Here is a 26,071-nt window from a genome sequence, read left to right on the forward strand (position 1 = left end):
AGCTCTACATAAAGTAAACAGGCAAGAATTTCCCAAAGGAAGCGACATTTGATCTGTGTCTTTCAGAATTGTCCAGGGTGAGAGGGAACAGGAGAAGGGGGCCCCAGATGGAAGGAATAACACGTGTGAAGGCACAAGTGTGAAACACTGGCTGGTTCAGAGCACGATAAATGATCTTGGTGTGGGTGACATCCAGATAGCACAACCTGAGTGGTAAGAAAGAAGTGAGAGTGATCATTGTGTTGGCATAAAGCCGTCAGTAGGTTTCAACTCGTTTGCTACTATACTCAACAAACTGTGACACACTCTCGTTAGTTTGAAACAACTGACAGCTATCACAATGACTCGGAATCGGCATGACAGCCATCAGTACTTCAATGGGATAGTATGCTACAGGCGGGGGTGTCAATATCATGGGCTGTTGGTTAAATGAAATTCTTAAAACATAAACTTTAATTCATCCTCCTTTTCCAACTGCTCAAAAAAGCCTCCTTGAATGTAAGTGAGCATGATGTCATTGTAGGGATTTCCTTGAATCTGGACTAGTTTCGTTTTTTAAGTGAATTAATGATCAACTTTAATACATTACCCATTTGGGGGTAAAAGTTATAACTTGCTTCATAAATTACATTTGTCATATAACCTGAATTTCAGGAAGTGACATGATCAGATTTGCTTTAGAATGACCATTTTCTGAAAGGCATAAAGGGGAGAATTATAGGAGGCAGAGAGAACAGGCAGATACAATTTCTTTAAGCTGGGCAAAGGATGATGAGGACCTAAACTGAGAAGGTGATGGTACAAATGAAGAAGGGGAATTCAGAAATCTCTTAGGTTGTCTCTAAAGACAGACATGGGATAGCATGGCGTGTTTTTTTTTTAGATGTTGGGGGTAGGAGTTTATTAATTAATTAATTTATTTTTGTTGTGTTGGGTCTTCGTTTCTGTGCGAGGGCTTTCTCTAGTTGTGGCAAGCGGGGGCCACTCTTCATCACGGTGCGTGGGCCTCTCACAGTCGCGGCCTCTCTTTTTGCGGAGCACAGACTCCAGACGTGCAGGCTCAGTAGTTGTGTCTCACGGGCCTAGTTGCTCCACAGCATGTGGGATCCTCCCAGACCAGGGCTCGAACCCGTGTCCCCTGCATTAGCAGGCAGATTCTCAAACACTGCGCCACCAGGGAAGCCCCTAGCATGGCCTTTGATGTTTGAAAAAACAAGAGGGAGGAGATTGGGAATTAAACTTCAGCTCTGATGTTTACTACCTGTTTGGTCTTACCTACCTAACTTCTCAGAGCCTCAGTTTCCCTCATTTGCAAAGTAGGGATAATAGTAAATAAACATAGGGATATTATAAGGATGAAATGAGATCAAGAATGAAAAGTTCAGGGCCTAGTACAAAAATAACTGCTCATTAAGAAAGGGATCGGAACAGACTTTGAGCTTCTACATAGGACTTTTGAAAGACAGTGGGGTCATTAATCCAATGCCAAAATACAGAAGGAAACACGTTTGAGGAAAAGATAACCAGTTGTGTTTTGTTGAGCTTCAGGAAGCTACAGAATACATAGGTAATTAGTATGATTGGAAGTTGAAAGCATTGGCCTGGAGCTCAGAAGAGCTGGGGTTGAGGAACCAGTTTTGAGTTACTGGGAAATTGAAACTATAGGTGTGTTTGTGGGAGGGTGGGTGATTTTTGTAGGCAACATGTATAGAATGTACAAAAGAGGGAGCACAGGCAAGAACTCTGTAACCCACCACACTTTAGGAACAGAGAACTGAATCAGGAAAAAGAACAGATAAAGAAGTAGACAGGCTAATTTCACTTATGTGAAATATTCAAATAAGGCAAATCTATAGGGACAGAAAGCAGAGTAGTGCTTGCCTGAGGTTGGGGGCAGGGGGGAGGGGTGGTGGAAACCAGGATTGGTGAAAAGTATACCCCAGGTCTCTTTTTGGGGTGATGGAAATATACCAAAACTGGAGTGCAGTGATGGTTACACAACTCTATAAATATGCCAAAAATCATTACATCCTAAAATAGGTGAATTTTATGCTATGTAAATTATACCTCAATAAATCTGTTTAAAGTCAAAGGAGGTGAATGTGAGTAACTGGGTTAAATAAATACAGCAGAGGGATTAAGTGGGATAAAGATTGACCATTTCACCTGTCAACTGGTAAGTAGTAAGTATAAGCTCATAAGAATGGAGTGAAGAGGTGCAAACGGCAGGATGGAAAAGGGGATAAACCAAATGGCAGTGGGATGAGGATTAGGGAGGATCAGGAAGAAGAGAAAAGAAATGTCATCTTCCCATCCCAAGAGTCCAGTTGTGAATGGAAGGAAAATTACAGAGTGGTAGCTTCAGTGAGGGCAAGACTATTTGGGCAGAACTGTAGACCAAAGAGAAGGAAGCAACAGAAAAAGCAAATTTTTAAAATTAGAGGATGGATGCTGAAGCCAGATTCTGAAGGATGTAGGAGCAGACAGGGAGGGACTGATGGCTGATTAGTGCAGCACACATGAGAAGCTCCACTTTATTGGTGACAGTGGAGGAAGGGTGAATATGTCAGTGGGTTTGGAAGCTGAAGGAAGTCAAGGCAGTTAAGCTCAATGGATTCATGTTTTTCAGTCACATACAAGGTAAGGGCATAAGCCGACATTTAGGAATGGAAACTGCAGTAAGAAGTTTGCGACTCACTACTGAATGGACACCAACTAGAGAGCATATGGGGGGCTCAGCTGAGCCAAAGACCCATAAATTTGTAAGAGCACCAATAAGCACAATTGTGTGATTTTCCACAGGAGCGTCTGGAAGCTTGGAAAGAGAAGCTGAGTAAACAGAGTGTTGGAGTGATCTAGTATTGGGAGTTGGAAGTCAGGGTAGAAGGCAGGGAGTTGAGGACATGGGGAATGGAATGGAATGGAATTGAATAAGCACAAGCTGGTGAGAAAAGAGAGAAAGCCTGAAGGTGTAGGAGATTGACAGACTGAGAGCACTGCCGAGGTGAGGACACAAGGCTCTGCCAGGTAAGAAAAAGATTAAGTGAAAGCTGGGAAGATGAAAGGACATGAGGTCCTTCTTGGGAAAGCTCTGTTTGCAAAGCTAAGGTTCCAGCCCTAGTCCCAAAACTCCTGGTCCCAGAGGCCAGAGGGGGCCATGGAAGTAGGCGCTGAGCTAGAAGCTAAGAAGGTACATTTTTGGCAATGAAGATGCAGAAAACCAAGCACTACTTTGTACCCTCTCCACCATTTCAAGTTGAGACAAAAATGTTCATCGAGGGACTTCCCTGGTGGCGCAGTGGTTAAGCAGCCACCTGCCAAGGCAGGGGACACGGGTTCGAGCCCTGGTCCAGGAAGATCCCACATGCCACAGAGCAACTAAGCCCGTGCGCCACAACTACTGAGCCTGCACTCTAGAGTCTGTGAGCCACAACTACTGAGCCCGCATGCCACAACTACTGAAGCCCGCGTACCTAGAGCCCGTGCTCTGCAACAAGAGAAGCCACCGCAATGAGAAGCCCGCACACTGCAATGAAGAGTAGCCCCTGCTCACTGCAACTAGAGAAAGCCCATGTGCAGCAATGCAGACCCAACACAGCCACAAATAAATAAACCAGATTAAAAAAAAAGATTCTTTCTTTTTTAAAAAAAGTGTTCATTGATAGAACAACCTGTCGGCTATAATATCTCTGCCTAACCCTGAGAGTTCCAGGATAAGAAAAAAATTTAAAAATCCAGAATAAAGAAAGATGTGGAAAAGGAGGCAGTGGTTCCCTGAGATTTCCAGGGCCTGTGCGTGGCCTTCCTCCAGAGTGGTGAGAACTCAAGACTCTTAGAGAACGAGAGCTGGCAGAGGAATGTGGGCAGGCAGGATGTGGTCGTGCGAGGTAAGGGTGAGAGTATTGGGAGGGTGGCGGGAGGATGCTACCTAACTTGGGTTGGCTTTACCCCTGAGTGAGCCTTGATGGCTCTACCTCCCACTCAACCAGCAGCCCCTCCCTGAAAGGAGAGTGAACCACGCGCGCCTGGGAGCATTAGGACCAGAGTTAAATGAGGTGGGACTCAAGTGCTTTGCTATGACTGATGTCACCTTCAAGAACCTGGGACCTTTGAGAGATGGAATTCTAGTCTACCAGAGGGAATTTTACAGATTATTTAGTACAAACCAGTCAAAACAATGCCTCAGAAAAAGCTCTCAGAGGAAAATTATTAAAAGCATCAAACAAGACAGATCTGAGACGGGACCCAACAGCCTATAACTTCCAATTGTGTGGATTTTAAACAAATCACACAAATTGCTTAAGTATTCAAAGAGATTCATGACTTATTTTTAAATAGAAAATGACTTATTTTTAAATAATTTTGTTTTATGTTTAGGATATTGTAAATATTTGTAGGCCAGGGGCTTCCCTGGTAGCGCAGTGGTTGAGAGTCCGCCTGCTGATGCAGGGGACACGGGTTCGTGCCCCGGTCCGGGAAGATCCCACATGCCGCGGAGTGGCTGGGCCCGTGAGCCATGGCCGCTGAGCCTGCACGTCCGGAGCCTGTGCTCTGCAGTGGGAGAGGCCACAACAGTGAGAGGCCCGCATACCGCAAAAAAAAAAAAAAAAATATATATATATATATATATATATATATATATTTATTTATTTATTTGTAGGTCATAGTAAAAAGGGTTTCAACACAGCCACTTTGCTTATTTGTCTGTATCTACACATACACACTTGTATTATGTTTTTAGTAAAATAACTTACTCTTTGAGCCTGTGTATGGTGCCTTGGAGAATAAAGGAGCTATAAGTGAGTATGTGCACTGGGGTGGAGGATCTGGAACGATCCACGAGGGTTCTATCCCCTTAGAAAGCAGGAAGATGGGCAGAGGCCATTCTGTCAAAGAGGTCAGCCCATAGGTACCGTACCTCCTCTGATGACTTTAGAAATGCCACATAAGTTTGCAGGACTTGTGACCTGGAGCTGAGGCTTTGGCCAAGTATGTTTAATTCTTCCTCTAGCCACTTAGCTTTAGAAGAAAGCGATGCCACTTCATCAGGTTCAAAATCATTTTTCTCTGTCAAGAGTTTTGCAGCTGCTTCTGATTCATGTGATGTCTCCTATAAAAACAAGGCACAGGAGGTCAGAAGCTGACAGGGGAATCATGAACACTCACATTCCAATACCTTCTGTACAGCCATCTATTACAATTATTAATTGAACTTGTACCAAAACTCTCCTCAATGAAAAAGGCACATATTTTAAAATTTGAAAAAAAAAGGCACCTTAAAATGAAAACTACCTCAAATTATTCTTTCAGTCTATCACCTATACGTCTTATTTAGAACATTCTACTTTCTGTGTCACAAATAGAAGAAAGTTTGTTTAGTAAGAAAGGTTGTAAAACACATTGGCAGAAATGTTTAAAATAATTTAAATAAAATAATTATACATGATGATTGCTTTATGAAATTTACCAGTCGCTCTAGAAAATTCTTAAACTAATTTTGTTATATAAGAGATGACAAGTTTATAGAAATTGTTCACTCATTTTTTAATTTACAAAAAATGCCATATCAAGTATGCAGTCTTCTTAAAGTCTCCATCTACAACCTAAAGAGTCAGTGAATTTGACTTGCTAGGGTTGCTCTCCTATGTCTTCTTTTGAGTGCAATTTTTGGCACGTGAAATCTAACCACTGATTCAATGGACGAGTAGGTATTTTAGGCACTATTTACACAACTGCCGCAGAGCTGTGTAAAATTTCACGTGAGACCAAGCTAGGATTCAAGCAAACATGAAAGACAGATGCTCCACTCTCATTTAGAGCAAGGAGGGATTGCTCTCCTACTTGTATTTAATATGCTTCCCAGGTACTCTACTGAATGGAGGTAATTTTAATTTACAGGAGCTGCTCCCAGAGAGCCCTCTGGAAGGAGGAAGTGGAGGAGTTTCTCCCCTTGAAATTTCCTCCTTCCCTCTAAAATTTTTTAAATAAAAAAATGAAGGGACTTCCCTGGTGGTGCAGTGGTTAAGAATCTGCCTGCCAATGCAGGGGACACGGGTTTGATCCCTGGTCCGGGAAGATCCCACATGCCACAGAGCAACTAAGCCCGTGCGCCACAACTACTGAGCCTGCGCTCTAGAGCCCTCGAGCCACAACTACTGAGCCTGCATGCCACAACTACTGAAGCCCTTGCTCCTAGAGCCCGTGCCCTGCAACAAAGAAGCCACCGCAATGAGAGGCCCGCGCACCGCAACGAAGAGTAGCCTCCGCCCACTGCAACTAGAGAAAGCCCGTGCACAACAACGAAGACCCAACGCAACCAAAAATAAATAAATAAAGAAATTTATAAAAAAAGAAAAAGTACTTCTCTAAATAAAATATATGAGGCTTTCTTTTTTAAAAAAATGAACTTGAGTTCAGGCATGCATTTCATTTTAGACATTTTAAAAAATGAATTAAAAACAGCCCATTAATAATTGGTTCATCCGTGAGTTTCAGGTGGCGGTGCTGTCTGTGAAGGAGACTCTTGGATAAATTAGGAGTTTTGGATTAACATATATGCACTACTATATATAAAATAGATAATCAAGAAGGACCTACTGTATAGCACAGGGAATTCTACTCAATACTCTGTAATACCTATATGGAAAAAGAATCTGAGAAAGAATGGATATATGTATATGTATAACTGAATCACTTTGCTGTATACCTGAAACTAACATAACACTGTAAATCAACTGTAGCTCAATATAAAATAAAAATTAAATTCAGAAAAAAGAAATGATTGAATAGCGAGGCTGTTTCCTAGAGACCTGGGCACTTGCCTCACCTTCCTAACCACCTGCTGGGGCGGGCAGGAACTTCATGAAGGTTTGGAGCTGCTAGCAGGAATGTCTGAACCTAAGTCCCATGTGAAAGGGGTGAGAGGGTACTAGAGAAGGTGCCAGGCAGAGGAGGGGGCAGTTTCTGTCTCTAAACATTGGGTGTGCAAACAACATTGTGATTTTTTTGCCTCCTGGAATCTAGCACTGATGCATGTTGCTCTTGGTAATTTTCTCTTGCAACTTACTCTAGCAGAAAATCACAAATAGCCTTGAAGAGGCGCTCTCCTGGCCTCAAGGAGCTGCTAACATCTCCTAGGCTAGGAAAGAGGGCCAAATGAGTGTTTAGCACCAGGCTATAATGCTGAGCTTCCGTGAGCTCAAACGCCCTAATAAATGCACCTGTAAATATACTTTAGATACACATAATGGTAGCCGTTTTTAAGTCATTATCTGCCAGAAGACTAATTTAGAATTGCAGCCCTCAAGGGAGTTAGGATTAAGTTTTATAGCTACTGAAAATAAAGAAAAATCATATTTACAAAACCATAACCATAATAATAACTCATTTTATTTACCTTAGCTTGTTTATCTAGTTCCAGATATGTACTCAAAATCTTCTCTGATTCAGAAAGGCTGGAACCGACATCCATTGCATTAGAAATTACTGGGCTGATTTTCTGAATGGACATTTCTACCTTTAGGAATAAAGAATATATTGCACCCTTAGTAATATATATTGGCATATATGTATGCATATGTGTAGAGGAGATAAATATTACTCTCTACATTCCCATTATACTTTAAATGTATACCAATTTTAATCTAAAAATAGTTTAATATTTCAGTATTTCCTACTTAAATTCATAATGCTGCTCTTCATATGAGGTAATACTACTGACTCACCAATAGAGGATATATGTTTACAGATATTTCTTTTATTAACAGCGATGAGATGTAGGCAATAATCCACATTCTCTAAGAATTTATTATCTATATTACGTAGAAAGGATAATTCACTTGTCAACACATCAGTAGAAATGAATTTTTCTGGTGCATTAAGTCATGATCATACACTGTACACTGAAAGGGGCCCAATTTACAGGTATATTTTGAAGCAGAGGTCCAGCATAGGTATTAGATCACTTTACGGATTACTATATTTAGGGCTGAGGGGCCCCGGGACAGCACCACATGCTGTACATGTAATAACAAAACAGAAACACGCTTAGGCATTTAATTGATGAACGTGGGGGATTATGATTTGATCTTCAATACACATGAATTAGTGAATACAGTGAGGTTTAAGGGGTTCTATTCAATTCAAGTTACTGCCTTGCTCTGACTAGAGTTCATACTTCCCAAAGTCAAATTGGCTCTGACTTGGCAGTAGCCACACAAGCAACAGCAGCTGTTTGAGTTTCTACTGTGTTTTCCACCACCACCAAATTCGCTTGAATCTCAAGCTCCAGGGAATGCAGCACTACAGCTGCCGCCATGTTTGTAATCTCCCTGGACCCAGGCATCAGAACAAGGTTCCAATTCCCATCTCTGGATCAATAACAGGCAAGGAGGCAATTTAGATAGAGACTTGGTTATTTAATGACCTCTCCTGTGAAGTCTATTAATTCTACTTGTGTAAGTCAGGTATATAAGTCCATTGTAACTAATGAAAAAACATCATTGAAAATTTGAGACCCAGACTTTACAACATGGTTCATTAGCATTAATGTAATTGAGATATTACTAGTTTTTGCTATAACCCCATCTACGGACAAGTAATTTTCTTTTAAATTTATTTATTTTATTTATTATTTATTTTTGGCTGCCTGGGGTCTTCGTTGCTGCGCACGGGCTTTCTCTAGTTGCAGCGAGCGGGGGCTACTCTTCATTGCGGTGCCCGGGCTTCTCATTGTTGTGGCTTCTCTTGTGCAGGATAGGCTCTAGGCTCACGGGCTTCAGTAGTTGTGGCACGAGGGCTCAGTAGTTGTGGCTCACGGGCTTAGTTGCTCCGAGGCATGTGGGATCTTCCCAGACCAGGGCTTGAACCCGTGTCCTCTGCATTGGCAGGTGGATTCTTAACCACTGCGCCACCAGGGAAGCCCCCAGACAAGTAATTTTTTATTTAGTCAAATAGTAGCTGCCTGTTTTTATTCCTCTTTGAAAATGGGAAATAAAATTCTTCAAACCACTATATTCACTTTGTAGAAAGGATTTTCACACATATGGTTTTATTCAGAGTGGCCATGTCCTTTGCACTGCCTTGGTTCAATAAATTATGATAATGGCAATTTATTCCTGGAACCCCTAAAACTCATCATTTTTGGTATCTACCTGCTGTTCTTGCGTTGTGTGGTGCCATGTTAACCAAAATGTGCATATTGGAGCCACGCACAGAACCACGTAAATCAAAGAGGACACAATCACAATATACACATGGTTCAATTAACACAGTTCTGTGCAAAATGAGAACTGCCTTTGTGTAAACATGTTCTGCGCTGGGAGGCAGGGAGGATGACACTTTTAGTTTTGGCAACCTGGGGCAGGGATGGTTGATGAGCAGTAGTGAATTACAATTTCATTCTGTTTGAATATAAAGCCTAATGTGGGATGAAGGGAATCCTAAGGAGACACACCCCTATCCTCCCACTGTGCCCGCATGCTGCAGTTCCCATACCATCATCTATTATCACCAGGTAAGGAGCTGCATCTAAATAGTAGCTTATGCATAAAATAGATAACCAACAAGGATCTACTGTACAGCACAGGGAACTATACTCCACATTATGTAAAAACCTTTAATGGAAAAGAATCTGAAAAAGAGTATATATATATATATATATATATATATAAAACTGAGGGCTTCCCTGGTGGCGCAGTTGTTGAGAGTCCGCCTGCCGATGCAGGGGACACGGGTTCGTGCCCTGGTCCGGGAAGATCCCACATGCCGCGGAGCGGCTGGGCCCGTGAGCCATGGCCGCTGGGCCTGCGCGTCCGGAGCCTGTGCTCTGCAACGGGAGAGGCCACGGCAGTGAGAGGCCCACGTACCACAAAAAAAAAACTGAATCGCTGTGCTGTACACCTGAAATTTACATATCGTAAGTCAACTATACTTCAATGAAAAATTAAAAATAAAGAGACTTATGCAAACCAAGAAATAAATAGTAGCTTAAGGAGGACACATTTTATGAAATTACCTTTCTTAAATAGCCCTCCACTGAGGCTGTTAATTGCTGTCTATTAAGAGCAAATTCCCTGTGCGCTGAACACTGTTCAGTCAGATGATCAACTCGCCTCTTGATGCATCCCATCATCTCACGGACACCGGTCACCCGAGAGCTGAATGGAACAAGCCAGCTGTTAGTTCACTCCACCCTCATAGAGACGCCCCAGGAACAGGGAACATTTGAAAATGAACCTTTCGTGATAAGTATGACTTGATCAAAGTTACTAAGCGTCAGGCTTTAGGATAATAGAAGTTAAGAAGCTGTAGTCCTGGTACAGCAGAGACCAAAACCAAATTATGTTGTTTTGTTTAAGTCGGTCAGTCCCGAGGGAAAAGATGAGTTATGGGTTTTTGTAACCAGTTCTAATCTTCTCTTCTAAAGGTTCACTTTCTAATATTTCTTTAAGATATTTTGAGAAGCTTACGGCAAAAAACACAGTATGTTTGCCAAGAGTTTTCCTGGGGGTGTTATTTAAAAGCTTCATTTATCTAAAGATGCTCTTTGAATAGAAGTGTAGATCAGCCAATTAACAAAACACTGAATGATCCAATAGGGTAAAATATTTATGTAACACTAAGGTCCTTGTTCTGGATACTTACGAATGCTCAAGTCTGTAATCATTAGGTGAAAACCAAGGTATCACCAACAATGAGGAATCTGATGTACTTGTTCATAAAAAGAAACCAAGCCTCACACTGTCATTTTGTACCTGTGCTGGCCTCATGAGAAAATGAAAAGTGACATGACAGCTCATAAAATGAAAATGTCTTTAAAACAACAAATGAACTTTGAGTTGGACCCCATTTGCTGTGGTCTAAAGACACATTAGCAAGTTTCCTAACCATTTCCAACACAGGCTTACTAGCAATGCAAGACAATGAAAGGACATTGCTGATCCAGTGAGCACTTTAAAATTTTTCAACCTATCTCTGAGACAGAGCCTCTCCCTGCATATAAGAAGTTGAAGTCTTTAATTTCCTATCAGTCATTTCCTTCCAATACTCATAAAGATGAGCTGATAACTCTCACATTTAATTACCCAGAGCTTTAAAAGATCTTGGAACAAGATACAGATTTCAGTAGTTTTACCTCAAAAAATTAATTTATGACTCAGTAAAAATGAATTGAATTAGTAACGAAATGAGGGCAGGATCCCAACTGCCTGAGAGGGAACGGGACTTCACAGGAATGACAATGAGGCTGCCAAGAGTTTAGAGGTCATCAGGCGGCTTGAGAATCTTGTTGAATGCACATGGGATTCAAGTGTGTCCTGTGGGACCACCGGAGTCCCAGAGAAGTTTAACTGGAGGGGAAATCTTATTCCCGACGCCTAAGGTCCCACAGACATTACACTTGAAACAACTCGCTTCACATTTTAATAACTCAGAGACAGTGAAGAGTATAATCAAGAAATCAGGAGAGTTTAGCAAATAATCCTTGTACTTATATCCACAAATTCTGTAAAAATATTATATTGGTAACAGTAATCATATTTTAACTACATTTTAGACTTTGCATGCTAAAAAGGCACTTAAAAGCCCAGTTGTCCTACATGTTATGGTTTTTCTGTAGAACATGCAAATTTGGAATGAGAAAGATAAATAAAAAAGAAAAGGTGAATAAGCACTGTGGAAAATAGGTACAGAGAATAAAGCTTGTCATAGTAAATGGGTAAACATTTTCTAAAAATAATCCACTTACTGTGACAAGGAACCATTTTTAATGTTTTAAGTAATCTCTTCTAATTCTCATAACTACCCGATGATCTGGCTATACCTGTTATCTCTGTTTTGCAGATGAGCAAAGTGAGGTACAGAAATGCTCAGTAACTTGCCCAGGTCACATTTATTAAATGGCAGGGCTGGGATTTGAACCTATTCATCTGATCCCAGAGTCCACACTCTTTACCACCTCATAGTACCTTTTCTGGGTCCATGACACATGATGGGGGTAGGGGGGGAGTATTCTAAAATTTCACTTTCCCTTGCACTCAGTGTTGATGGAAACAGGATTAGCCTGGCTGGCATGCTCTTTTGAAATTGGCTGGCTTCTCTAGGTAATGAAATGTCTGTCTGTAGTTTGCAAAGTGACCACTAGAGGGGCACGATATCTTATTCAAATTCACATCTTGAAGGCCCCTCCAGCACAGAAAATGGAAACGGGGAAACAAAAACAAATCAAGCATTCCTTCCATAAATATATTGCTCTCTAGCAACTCACAATTTTAATTTAGATGAATCACAACGAGCCAAACAGGATCTCTTGCTGTCTTTGGATGGATCATTCATTTTTAATTTTCCAATGACCTACGAGATTAGTCTTATTTTGTGGTGATTTATGTCTTATCCTGTATATCTATTGCATTATAAATTAAGGGAAAATACAACATTCTTTTCATTCATTTATGCTCTGTAGCCCTGAGCTACATAGCCTTGTAAGAAGCAGATCAATGCATATTTTCAAATTAAATAAAGTAGACTTTGATCAATATTTAAGGGAAGACAAGACACAGATTTAAGGAAAAAGAACATATGCACAGATAGTTACTGTATTAAAAATGTCACTAGTAACGGTTTCTAATTGTTTTTAAACAAAGATGACTTTGCGGGCTTCCCTGGTGGCGCAGTGGTTGAGAGTCCGCCTGCCAATGCAGGGGACACGGGTTCGTGCCCCGGTCCAGGAAGATCCCACATGCCGCAGAGCGGCTGGGCCCATGAGACATGGCCATTGAGCCTGCGCATCCGGAGCCTGTGCTCTGCAACGGGAGAGGCCACAACAGTGATAGGCTCACATACCACAAAAAAAAAAAAAAAAAAAAAAAGATGACTTTGCCCTTTGCCCAGTTATAGAAGTTTTAGGCTATCCAAAGACTGCCCAATTTCTTCTTCGATGGTTTAGGATTCATAGTTAGGTTGACTGATACTTCCCTCCACTGTTTCAAGCCTTATAGGGACAGACTGAATTGCCTGTCCCATGTGCATTCCCTTCTTATTTGTCACTTAGACCGCATCCTTAGTACAAGAAGTTCTCAATTATCTTGCTTACCCTAGCCAGCTCCTATCTTCCTCTGTCCTCAGCTAGATCATCTCTGTCTGATCAGCCATTAATCCCTTCCTTCTACCTGATTCCCAGTTGGAGTATATCTGTCACACTCCTAACCCCAGGGCCTCTCCCTCTCCATTCCTCCTTGGTGAAAACCTAGTCTGCAGCTTACAACCAGCCCTATTCTATCATTTTCAGTTGGAAACTTGAAACACTGATTCCAGACATTTCTTCTGAACATTCCAAAACATTTTAAAACATGTATAGCATGCATATTGCCAATTTCCTCAGAGAGTGAAATGCAGATGGTTTGATCAAAGGAAAAATATGACCTCACACTCTGCCAGCAATTCTTACATTAACTGAAAATAAATTAATAGAATTCCATCAGCCACCCAGAAATGAGTCCTGTTACTTCACAGTAATATTAAATAAATGATGGGACAAGAACTGGGGACTGATAACAGAAACTTGGTTGACGGGAGTGCCCGGGCATTTTGTTCTGACTCTGATGAAGCCGCATTGCTCATGTGCTGCCTGATGGGGTGGGAGAGGAGCTACCAGTGGACCAGCTTTCTAGGCCTAACAATCTGTGGCTCTGTAACTTGCATTGGAAATACTGCTTGATCTTTGGGCTGCCTGTCTATGAATGGATTAGATGGTTCCTGCCTGTAGTATGAGCATGGGGTACATCAGATTATTCCTGACATTGACTTTGACTTCTTCAAGCATCACAGATACTCTGGAGTGACAGACTGTGAAGGTTTCTTTAGACATTTGTTAGAAACTCCATCATGGGAGTATTTTCTCCCCTATTCATTGAGCCAGGAGAGGGGAGGGAAGGGGGAAAGAAAAATGATTGATTTTTTTTTTTTCCCTCCCAGAGAGCAGAGACATATTGACTTCTGGCTCAAAAATAGACTGTTACATTTGCTCTGTGGAAGCGGTTGCCCTGTCTTTGCATCTGTTACAAACCAGGGCTGCGGGAAGAGAGTAAATCCCAATGTTGATGTGTTCTAATGATTCTTTCCTGAGAGCAGCAAGTTGCTTTCAAACCTTTCATAAATTATTGGGAGCCCATCTGGATTAGCAGCTGAACCAGATGCTAAGCACGCGCCAGCTCACTCCATCTCATCAGAAGGGATCAGCTGATCATATTTTTCTTTCTGTCTATGGACAAATTATACTTTGAAAATGGGAAAAAATATCTTCCTGATCTCTGGACAGGAATGCTTCATGTTTATCATCTCTATTTTGGAGGAAACAATCGCCACCATCTAGTTTTCATCCCTACTTTGAAAAAGTGCCATTCGAACTGTGGAAGGGATATGTATGTTTTTACAATAATTTTTTTCTGACTTAAGTTGTACACATTGAGAATCACTGCCCACCAAACATCTCACACCCACATGTACCTCTTGTATACACATGACAATAAAGAAACAGCAAGTAGTAAGTGGGGCTGAAACTACAGGGTTCCTGGGTTCTGGTCCAGATCCATGCAGAGATGCCCACATGTTCCACTCCTATGAGGTCAGAGAGACCAAAACATGTCCTCCATAAAGGGTCCCATAGCTGGGATTCTCCCTGAAATCAGTAACAGGGACGGGATTCTCCCTCTTGTAAAAGGAGTTTGAAAAATGCTATAGCCCACTGCTGCTGAAGCCAAGGAATCAGACATAGCAGAGCAGTCAGGAACCCCGACTGTGCCCCAACCTGGATTTCTGGCTGCACCTCTGAGAGCCCCAGTAGCTCTATGGGAGCTCGGGTGACCCCGATCAAACAGCAGAAGACTGATTCTGGACAGGAGATCCTGTGAGTTCAGGCGGAAGTCATTGCAAAGCTGCTAAGGAGGAAAAAAAAAGAGTAGAGAACAAAGCAAGGAAAATAAAGCTGAAGAACAAACACTTCCCATCCAGAAGGACAATCTAAAATTTCAAAACACATGAGGAAAATGAATCCTAAGAAAAGACACTCAACAATCAAGAGCTAAATGTGCTCTACCGGAAATGAAAATAAGTAGAGCAATCTGAAAGTGACTTTATAAATATGTTTCACATCACCAGAAAGATAAAGGAAAAATGAGCACCCATAATCAAGAAACAAGAAATTCTGAAGCAAAAGCAGTCAGAAGTAAAACGAAATTGGATAGGAAAAAGAATGAGTTAGGAATCCTAGAAATGAAAACAGTATAGTTATGAAAACAAACAAAAGAATTCAATGGCTGAAAACAAAGGGAAAATTAACAAAAGAGAAAACTCAATATGAGGGATTCATTGGGAACGCAGTGCGAAGAGATAGAGGAATGAAAAATATGAAAGATAGTTCAGACATCTCAGACAGACTGGGAGCCTCCAACATTCTTCTACTGGGAGTTACAGGAGGAGAGAAAAGAGAGAAAAACAGAAAATCAATATTTAAATTGCTGAACATTTTCCCTGATTGATGACATAAATCCTCACATAAAAGGGGCACAGTAAGAGCTAACCAGACAAATATTCTCTTTTGAGGTAATTTAGAAGATATAAAAATACATTTTAATGTATTTCCTTCCAAAAAGTTTTTCTCTTGACAGTCCTTTCCACCCCTTCCCCTCCAAAGTTAGTAAGATGCCATATACGTGATTTGGATCCTACCTTATCCTCTTAACATTTTATTGTGAGGATACACTCTGTCTTCAAATATTCCTCAAAAACACTCTTCTGATATTGGCTTATATTATTCCATACTGTGCTTGCCCTTAAACTATTGGAACAGTTTCATATTTTCTGAAAATATTTAGGTGGTTGCACTATTATAAACAACACTGTAATGAGCAGTTTATTCATATATTTGTCCACTCACATCTCTTCCTCTCTTCTTTCTGGTGTTCTTTCCTCTCTAAGCCCTCTCATTGGAGAGTACTCCCCCTCAGCTGTCCAAGGCACAGATTTCTGCCCCTTTAGTCAGGCTTCCTCTGTAGACCCTGCAGTTTCAGAACTTCTAACTCTGGGATCCTTGCTATTTCACATCACATCATCAGTATTATAAATGAATAAATTCATATTGCAATGAGTGACTCCTAGATATTTTACAAGAACCTAATCTAATTAGTCCTACATTTAATAGAAAGGGTAAACTTTGGGTGCATTCCATACTAAGAGTTTCAGAATTATACAAGCCTTAATAATGGTAACAGATTCAGACTGCAATTATGACATTTATTCAACCCCTAAAGAGAACAACTTAATACAGACATGAAAATATTTGGAAGGCGGCTGAGTTAACACTGTCATAACTCAACTTTGCAATTTCCTAAATTTCAGTATCTGATATTTACCATCTAAATATATCATCAAACTTTTTTAAGAAAAGTTATTTTAAGTTCTTAAATGTTTGGTAGAATTCCTACAAAATGTGACAATAGATGACTCTGATACAAAGGGATTTCTGATTTTGTTTCTTTGTTTTGTTTTATGTTGTTGGAGGGTGGGGATTATTTTTGTTTGTTTTCCACGTAAGATCTTTAAAAATATTTTTGCTATGACATAAACTTTCCTTTATGCCACACCAGCCCCTTAACATTTCAAATCAAGTCACCTAGTATGTAAATACTGAGATAAGGAGCATAAAAGAGGCTTCCTACATGGTTGACCTTGAAGGCTGACCTCAAGTTGATGTTATGGTCTGGATGGGGAGATGATGCTGTCACAAGTCAAACAACTAAGAAATGAGTCAGAACACCACAGAGTAAAAAGTGAGATAGAGCTGACAAATACAAAGGAATTAAAAAACTATTGTGTGGTAGGTTTTGATTAGGTTCATCCTGGCTGGAAGATGTAGACCCTTCACCCATCTTAGATTATCAAATTCAACAATGGTCTTCTCAAGTCTCACTCCTTCACTTGACCCACCCTGGTCACAGGAGCTTGGGATTGTGTCTCTCTTCTCTGAAGATGTGGCCCTAACACCCACTGTCCCAAGGGCTTCCTCAGACCTAGATCACACTCCCTTGACATGTCATTCCCTTACTGGCTGTTAATAAGGTTCTGAAAACTCAGGGCCAGGTTTATGTATCTTTGACTATCCTTGAAGCCCAGTGCTGGTATGTCACATGGATGCTCAATAATGTTTTAAATAAACACAAAGAAAGAAAAACTTTGCAGGGAAGGTGAGACTTGAGTTGAAATTAGAAGATAGATACAGCACATTTTAAGTGTGTTAGAATGAAAAAAAAAATCCACATTCACTAAGTGGTCAGCCTCCTTGCTAATGACTGAAGTTGAAAGAAAGGAGACAGAGCTAGCAACCTAACAGAGCAGTTCAGACCTGAACTCCACCCCTTACCACTGTGTGACAGGTAGTAGGTAAGTTATTTGAACCTCTCTGAGCCCCAGCTTCTATACCTGCAAAACAGGGACAATGGTAATAGAAGTATCTGTATAACAGGGTGGCTTGAGGATAAAATTTGTTAATGTAGATAAAGCACACAAGCGTTGCCTTTATTGTCAACGAGCACTTGGACATAGTCTAACTCCCTCCTAACTATTTTATCTTGTCTTTTGCCTTTTCCCCTTGTCACGCTCTCCTCCAGCCACACTGTCCTTCTTTCTGCTACACCTTTGCTGTTGTTCTTCCAGGTCCACTCATCTCCCAGCCACTTGCATGGTAGCTCCTCTCCTTAATCTCTCCCCGACTACAATGTCTAAAATGGTCCCCTCCCCACAGTCACTCTCTAGCCCATTTCACTTTTTTTTTTTCACAGTTCTCATTGCTGTGTAAGAGCATCTCATCTGTTGATTTATTTGTTGGTTGACTCTTTCTTCCCAGCAGAATATAAACAGCATGAGGGCAGGCACTTCACCTATCACAGTAGATGCTTGGGAACACCTGATCTACAAAGACACTCAATAATATTTTGGGAATGAGCGAATGAATGACTGAATAAACCATGCTCTGTCTAAAGTTCATTATCATTCGCAATATCAAACAGGGTAAGTAGTGGTAGTCAACATAAAAGAAAATCGTGAAAAGAGAATGCAAAGTCCCAACTTACCCCTGTTTCTATTTCTCTGTAAAATATGAAAAATCAACATTAAATGAATAACAATAAATGTTAGAGCAAAAGGGCAATACTTAACGTTATATGAAAGCAAAGTATTCAGTCAGGATGAGGTTTATAAGCTTAAGTTCACCACAGCAAGGTAGAATAAAAACTGGAACAGGGGCTTCCCTGGTGGCGCAGTGGTTGAGAGTCCACCTGCTGATGCAGGGAACGCGGGTTTGTGCCCCGGTCTGGGAAGATCCCACGTGCCGTGGAGCGGCTGGGCCCATGAGCCATGGCTGCTGAGCCTGCATGTCCGGAGCCTGTGCTCTGCAATGGGAGAGGCCACAACAGTGAGAGGGCCGCGTACCACAAAAAAAAAAAAAAAAAAAAAAAAAAAAAAAAAAAAACTGGAACAGTCTTTTATGCAGGAGCAGAAATTGAGTCAATGCTGAAGCAAGTTTACCTGTAAATTTTAATTAATTTTAGGGACAGGAAAAGCCAAATGAATACTTTATAAAGTAGCCTGGTTTTAGTGGGTATTTCTATGTTTTTGAGTTTTGTATCTTTTTGAATTATAGTTTTGTCTGGATATATGCCCAGGAGTGAGATTGCTGGATCATATGGTAGCTTTTTTTTTTAGTTTTTTAAGGAACCTCCATACTGTTCTCCATAGTGGCTGCACCAATTTACATTCCCACCAACAGTGTAGGAGGGTTCCCTTTTCTCCACATCCTCTCCAGCATTTGTTATTTGTAGACTTTTTAAATGACGGCCATTCTGAATGGTGTGAGGTGGTACCTAACTGGAGTTTTGATTTGCATTTCTCTAATAATTAGCGATGTTGAACATCTTTTCATGTGCCTGTTGGCCATCTGTATGTCTTCTTTGAAGAAATGTCTATCTAGGTCTTCTGCCCATTTTTCGATTGGGTTGTTTTTTTGTTATCGAGTTGTATGAGCTGTTTGTATATTTTAGAAATTAAGCCCTTGTTGATCTCATTATTTGCAAACGTTTTTTCCCAGGTTGTTTTTTCATAGGTTGTCTTTTGTTTATGGTTTCCTTGTTTTTGAGTTCTGAATTGGTAGCTCACTGAGAACACAAAAAAGGAGGTTCCTCGTTTTTGCCCAATTATGGAAAACTTCACCCTCACACAAGGTCTCCGACCCAGCACTTCCAATCACCACAGCTTCCTGTGGCTTAATAAATGCATTATTCTGCTTGGCAGCAGGGTACCTTTGGGCTACCTTTACACTCAGTGCTCAGAGATGATGCCAAGCAAGGCCTAAGAGGAGGTGAGGGGGCCGGAATCCAGAGCTTTCAACCTCACTGTAAGCCTGGTTTGACCATTATCAGATCCCATGATAGGTAACTCGCATCATAACTAAATGCAAACGAATGCGCTAAAATGCCTTTGATGTTAAAGTGTACTTAGGTTATGTCACGGATATCACACTCTGAAAAGATAATAAACAATTTAACAATGACTCAGAATTATCATCTGAGCATTAGGGAGGAAATAGAAGGGCAAGGAAACAGGTAAATAACCATCATTTATCTTGTGAGGCTGCTCCAATTTCAAAGGTATTTGATTCCAGGTTAGAAAAACAGTGTGGATCTGTTCCTAAAATAATTACAAAGTTCTCAGATTTACTGGGAAGCTTCATCTTAGATAAATGTGAACTTCTGAAGTCCTATTTTATTAACTAACTGGAAAAAAATTAGATCTAAGGGTCTCTGAAATTCCTATCTGCCCCAGTACTAAATTTTACCTTTATTACCTCAAGATAAAGGTTTATCTGCTCTATTTCTAATATAACCTTCCCCAGTTAGTGAAAATGAATATGATTTGGTACAGCTGACTGCCGTAGTCATATGAAGCAACCATGTAACTCTTAATATTTTGCTTTTAAAACTCTTTGTATAGAAGGTAAATAAATAAGTGAACCAGTTATTTATCGGGTGCTTTCTATATGCCAGAGTGGTGTTATCGCATTTGATTAAAACATCCTCTATAAAATGCATATTTCCATTTTACCGATGAGAAAACTGAGGTTCAGAGAAGTTAAATGCATGGTATTATTTTGGCTTTCAGAATGCACGAAATAAAACTCCTTTGATACTAAGTCCTAAGCTTCTTATCCACACCAGTTTTCAAATGTCTGATAGTAGGAATTTTAGTGTTTTGTGTCCTAGTAGTGTGGCTGGCATTCAGAAGTCTAGGAAGCCATTGTGATGTTCAGTAACACATACTTTTCTCTGGAATTTATGTTTATTTCCATTGTCATTATTCTAAACTCTACCTTCACTCCAGCTGTGGCTGCAACTTGAAATCTCCTTCTGCTTCTCTCCCATGGTGGTGACCCAGGTCGTTGGACAGATAAATCATTAGATGAGGAAGGGAAGCAAGTCCCAAATGGTATGCATGGGATTGAGGTCAGTGACTATGTGTGGCTCTGGTTTGCGACTGAGATTCTAATGCGTTTCAATTCAGCTTCTAATGGATTTCTATTCTACATCTACCCTCTGAATCAAAAATGTCCTTTGCCAAGTAACAATTGCACTTTACCTTCAGTTCCTCCTGCAAAACGGAAATAGTATTGATTTGTAAAATATTGTGAAATCTCAGGGCAACCAAACACCTTGGAACTACTATAAACGCTCATATATCTAGGATGTTGACAGAAATCACACTGCTAATTTTTCTTTCTTTAATCCAGTTACCTACCATTAATTCAAGTTTCTTGAAATGGTCCCTAACTATTGCTTCTTCTATTAAGACTCAGTCTGCAACCTGACGAACAGAACTATAGATGTCCCTTTGAAAAACAATATATATGTAAAATTTAAGACTAGAAGGAGCAAGGAAGGCAAAAAGAATGAGACTAGCTAAGTAAACAAACATGTCGACCATTACAAAATGGATGGCCAAAAAGAATCACTAGAATCCTGAAAATAGACTGTAATGTAAAATAAAAGCACTTCTCTTATATTTAAGTATTGAAAATAAAGCATTACTGATTAGAACAAACAGGATAAAGTTTAGCAGTAATATGTTGTGACCAGCTTTCCTACTCTTAAGACTTAAGCATCAAAACTAAATACGGAACTTCAGTTTCTGGTCAAGAAGCAGGGACTGGATTTACCCTCATGCCTTAAACAACTCAGACATTGAAGGACAGGTAGCACAGGACAGTCATCCCTGAGAGAAGGGAAATGAATGAGGTGAGCCTTATGATTCCATCAGCCTGCTGCCTGGGAGGTAATTTCCAGACCAAAGCTCAGGGAAGTGGAACAAAACAGAGTCCAAAGGATGTACTGTTTTGAAGATACAGAGATCAGACTTAGGGGCGGCCAAGGCATCTAGAATTTCTGGGGCAGCGTGTCAGTGACAGATCTTCAGATCTGGGGAGGGGTCTCTGGCTGCTTCCTGATCCACCCACGCATGAAAGGAAACTGTCTAAGGTCAGGGAAAGTACCACAAGTAAAGAGTGGCCTGAACAGAGAAATAGTATGTATCTGTGCTTTGAGACCTACTTACTAAACTGACATGAGACCAATTACAACTGGAGACCTCACCACTTAATCCATCATCACATGACTCAGATCAATGTCAAACAGGTACACTGAGTCCAGGCACAACAAGTCCAGGCACCCCATAGGATATCTTCTGCCTGGTCCAAGATTCTTATACATTCTAGAAGACTGGGCCTGTAGCAGGGGAGGGAAGAAAGGAGCTCTCATACCCATAGGGGCCAGACATGAGCACACTGGTTCTCCTAGAGCCCAGTGGACACACCATTACCTGATGCATGACATGGAGCCAAAGTAGGGAAGCTTAGTAACTACAGCTACTGTTAGTTTTCCAAAGGTGAGAATTATTTGCCCTTTTCATAGCCTCAGCTTTTTAGCTCCTGCTGGAATATCTTGGATTATTTCTGCTCCTGACTTTGCATGGTCCCAAAGCCCTGGTTAAATGTATCTGTCTGGACTCAGATTATCTTCTGAAAAGAAAATTCCCTAAACCCAAATTTACCAAATCAACACTTGTAAGCATGTCTAAAATAGAGCAGAATGAGGGTTTAAACAGAAATAAAATAATTTTTACCACATTTGACCTATTTCATTTTTCCTCAAATTGAATGTCTTTGAGTTTCAAGGGGATTGTGGATATGGAAGATAAAAACAGGGCTTACCCCATTTGCAGAATTTTTTTTGTCTCTGTCAAAACATAAGCCCTGCCATCATTTCTTCCTAGTCAGTATCTGTTCCATCATCTGCTCTTTCTGTCATCTCCATTTTGTCTTCCAATCCCTATTCTTGATCATACGTTCTCACTGCGTTCTCTTTCTGCTTCTCAAGGTCCTTCTCTCTCCTCATTCCCACCAATCTCTAAGATATACCAGAGTATATCACACTGCTATACTCACTGAATGTGCTCATAAAAACAACCCACCCTAGCACACTGGTTAAGAGCAGGTGGTCTAGGATGCACTAGACCATTACTCTGGATCCATGCACTTGAATTCAAATTCTGGCTCTGCCACTAACTAACCAGCTGCATGACCTTTTGCAAGTTACTTAACCTCTCTGTGTCTCAGTTGCTTGTAAAAAGAGAGCATTAATAGTATATTCTATGCCTTGTAGAGTTGCTGTGAGGATAAATGGGATAATGCTTCTAAAGCTGTTGAGACAGTGCCAGGCATGTGGTGGGCTCTCAATTTTTTTAAATGTAATTATTATTAATTAATAATAATGTCATCTTTTACTTAGGGTTTTGCTTGGTGAGCCATCAAGCTCATAAATGAAAGGGAATTCTAGAACTTTATTTTTTCCAGAAAGCAACAAAGGGACAGAGTAGACTCAAGGCTTACGAATTAAAAGGGAGGAAGAAATCCCATGGAGATGCTAGGATATAAAAAGTATACAGAAGGAAAGTTCTGTCTCTTCTTTTGTTCTTTCCCTCCTCGCTCCTCAGAAACTCATAGAAAGAAAGCTTTAGCATCTTCAGGTCCTAAGGTCAGAATATAGCCTCACTTCTGGATGAGCAATGCTGTGTTCAGAATTACTGTTGACCAAAATTCAATAGATACTTTTAAGCCATGTCATAATGCAGTAAAACATCAGAAGTAGGGACAAAAAATCATGCAACTTATTTTTTAACAGACTGTGGAAACTGTGAAAAAGCTTGTCACACTGAGGAAGAAATAGACTTCACTTACCTGCAGGAGGCTAGTTGGTTGATTAAGGCTTGTCCCTCCTGCAAAGCATCAGCTGTGCAGTCTTTAATTTCTCTGTGTAATTCCTCATGCCTCGCTGCCAAGACAGGCAGAGTTAAACCCTCTGATTTAAGGAGCTTAAGGTAAGCTTCAACTCTTCCAAGTACATCAAATGCCTGCCAAAGAAAACATACTTTCATTTTCTGCTCATCTAGTTTAAAGTCTACATCAATGTGCACACAAAATACTAGAGATTAAACCAGCCTGTTCAATTTATTGGTTTGCTCATAACCAAAAACAACAATCTGAGTCTTAGAAAATAGCTGTGTAGCTTTAAGGCTCCGTTTAGGGAAACTGATCGTAGTTTAGTTCAGCACAGATAAATGTCAACCCCATAAAATTACCAAAATGGTTTACATTGAGAATGTACCTATACAACACAGTTATAACTATATAAAATTTGGAGAGCCAGGTTTATTTTTTGCACATTCTGTACTGGATACAACTAACGGATGAGATGTTTTAAAAATATTATGCAGACTTTCATAACCTGAACATCTCTGTAATCTTCTTTTAAAAAAATTCCCAATAAATTGCACTTTGAACCTGAGACACCATGGGGAAGTATTCCAAAAATTTTGGGACTTTTGTCCCTTGCCTTTCTGAGTAAAAGATCTTCTTCCTGCTCCATCCAAGGCATCCATCTGTCTATAGAGAAGATTGGAATTTGGTTCTGAAACAGTGCAGAGACTAAGACCAAGGTAATATTTAGCTTCTGACATGTAAAACAGGATTATGCGGGAAGAAACATCACCTTGCAAACCAAGATACTGTCTTGAGAGAAGATTTTTGAATTTCTTTATTTTCTTCCTTTATTAGCAGATCAACAACCAGGTATGGGGGATTAAGCTTATAGAATGAACACAGTAGAGGCCTAGTTGGCATTAAGAAGGGGGAATATATGATATAAAAGCAGTAAAAGAAGACTGTGGCAATATGAGGAAAAGAGAGATCAGAGTGCCATGGTCTTCATAGGTCCCTGATAGCCCATCTGTGAACTTCGGCCTGGAGAGCAGGAGATGAGTTAGGTAAGTTGAAGAGAAGATGAACAGCAAGGGAGCTCTTGCCACGTTGCCCTCTGGCTGTACTGGAAGAAGCCACCTTACAGGGTGTTTCACACCACTCTGAAGAACAGTCCTATCCCAGGAAGCTTGACTGGGCCACCGTCAGCAGGGGCGTGAAGCCTAGCCTTCCTGGGTTGTTACAGTGGAAGCCAGTGAGCTCATCAGGGGGCCACCAGGTGAACTAGGAAGACCCCACAATGAGAGCAATGGTCTCGTGAGTCGACTACCACTGAGAACTGAGAGAGACCAGAGAGGGGAGCAAGGCTGGGTTGATGCTGAGGGAACACAGTTTAAGCCAAATGTAGAGGTTACAGCCGTGGACCTGTGTAACAGCACCCATACCTCTGCACCTGGCCACCTTTGAAGGGAGTGAGTTGCTTTTTTTTTTTTTTTTAACTTTATTGAAGTATAGTTGATTTACAATGTTGTGTCAATTTCTGCTGTTCAGCAAAGTGATTCAATTATATATATATATATGGTTTATCACAGGATATTGAATATAGTTCCCTGTGTATATAGTAAGAACTTGCTTATCCATGCTATATACAATAGTTTGCATCTGCTAATCCCAAACTGCCAATCCTTCCCTCCTCCACCCCCCTTGCCCCTTGGTAACCACAAGTCTATTCTCTATGTCTTTGAGTCTGTTTCTGTCTCATAGATAAGTTCGTTTGTGTTGTATTTTACATTCCACATATCAGTGATATCATATGATATTTGTCTTTTTCTTACTTACTTCACTTAGTATGATAATCTCTAGGTCTATCCACATTGTTGTAAATGGCATTATTTCATTCTTTTTTATGGCTGAGTAATATTCCATTGTATATCTGTGCCACATCTTCTTTATCCATTCATCTGTCAATGGATATTTAGGTTGTTTCCATGACCTGGCTATTGTAAATAGTGCTGCTATGAACATTGGGGTGCATGTATCTTTTCAAATTATAGTTTTGTCAGGAGTGAGATTGCTGCATCAGATAGCAACTCTATTTTTAGTTTTTTAAGGAACCACCATACTGTTCTCCATAGTGGCTGTACCAATTTACATTCCCACCAACATTAGGAGGGTTCCCTTTTCTCCACACCAAAGGGAGTGAGTTTTAATGGCAGAATTGGAACTGGACAAGATTTGAATTTACAAATGAAATCTTTCAGATACTGTCATGTGACTTATATGTTGAGATTCTGTTTTCCCACCCATGTCCTCATGTCTTCTGAATCTGCATTTACTGAGAGTGTATAAAGCAAATTCATTCCCATTTATTTAGTAGATGATAGGAAGTAATACAAATAATCACTACAGTTTAATGAGAACTATGTGCTTCTTCTCTACTTCGTGTTTCACAATTACTTTTCATTTCGTCAACAAATATTTCTGATCGTCTGCTGAGTTCCAGGCATATTGTTCTTAAGAGCCATGGGAGGCAGCAAGAAATTATCCCCTTATATGACTGAGGAAACTGTGTCTCAGAGAAGTTAAATAAATTTCACCAAGTCATACTTGTGCTAAGGGACAGATTTGGTATTTGTACTCAATCTGTCTGGCCCTGAGGGCTCTGCTCTTAAATCCTGGGATATGGTGCTATGTAGCAAAGGATTTCTATGGCAGGTTTAT

At 40.5% G+C, this 26,071-nt stretch overlaps 1 protein-coding gene across 3 annotated transcripts in view; it reads right to left on the minus strand.

The window, feature by feature from the left end:
- Positions 1 to 26,071, minus strand: part of CCDC141 (coiled-coil domain containing 141) — a 204,310-nt gene that overhangs the window by 56,448 nt on the left and 121,791 nt on the right. For all 3 annotated transcript variants that reach the window (XM_079923846.1, XM_079923844.1, XM_079923845.1), the window contains exons 8-11: positions 23,333 to 23,505; positions 10,016 to 10,157; positions 7,397 to 7,516; positions 4,919 to 5,110 (exon numbers count right to left, since the gene is read on the minus strand). In XM_079923846.1, coding sequence (XP_079779972.1) covers positions 4,919 to 5,110; positions 7,397 to 7,516; positions 10,016 to 10,157; positions 23,333 to 23,505 — 627 coding nt within the window. The remainder of the gene's footprint in view (positions 1 to 4,918; positions 5,111 to 7,396; positions 7,517 to 10,015; positions 10,158 to 23,332; positions 23,506 to 26,071) is intronic.

This window comes from Stenella coeruleoalba, assembly GCF_951394435.1.
Source record: "Stenella coeruleoalba genome assembly, chromosome: 6".
Taxonomy (NCBI): domain Eukaryota; kingdom Metazoa; phylum Chordata; class Mammalia; order Artiodactyla; family Delphinidae; genus Stenella; species Stenella coeruleoalba.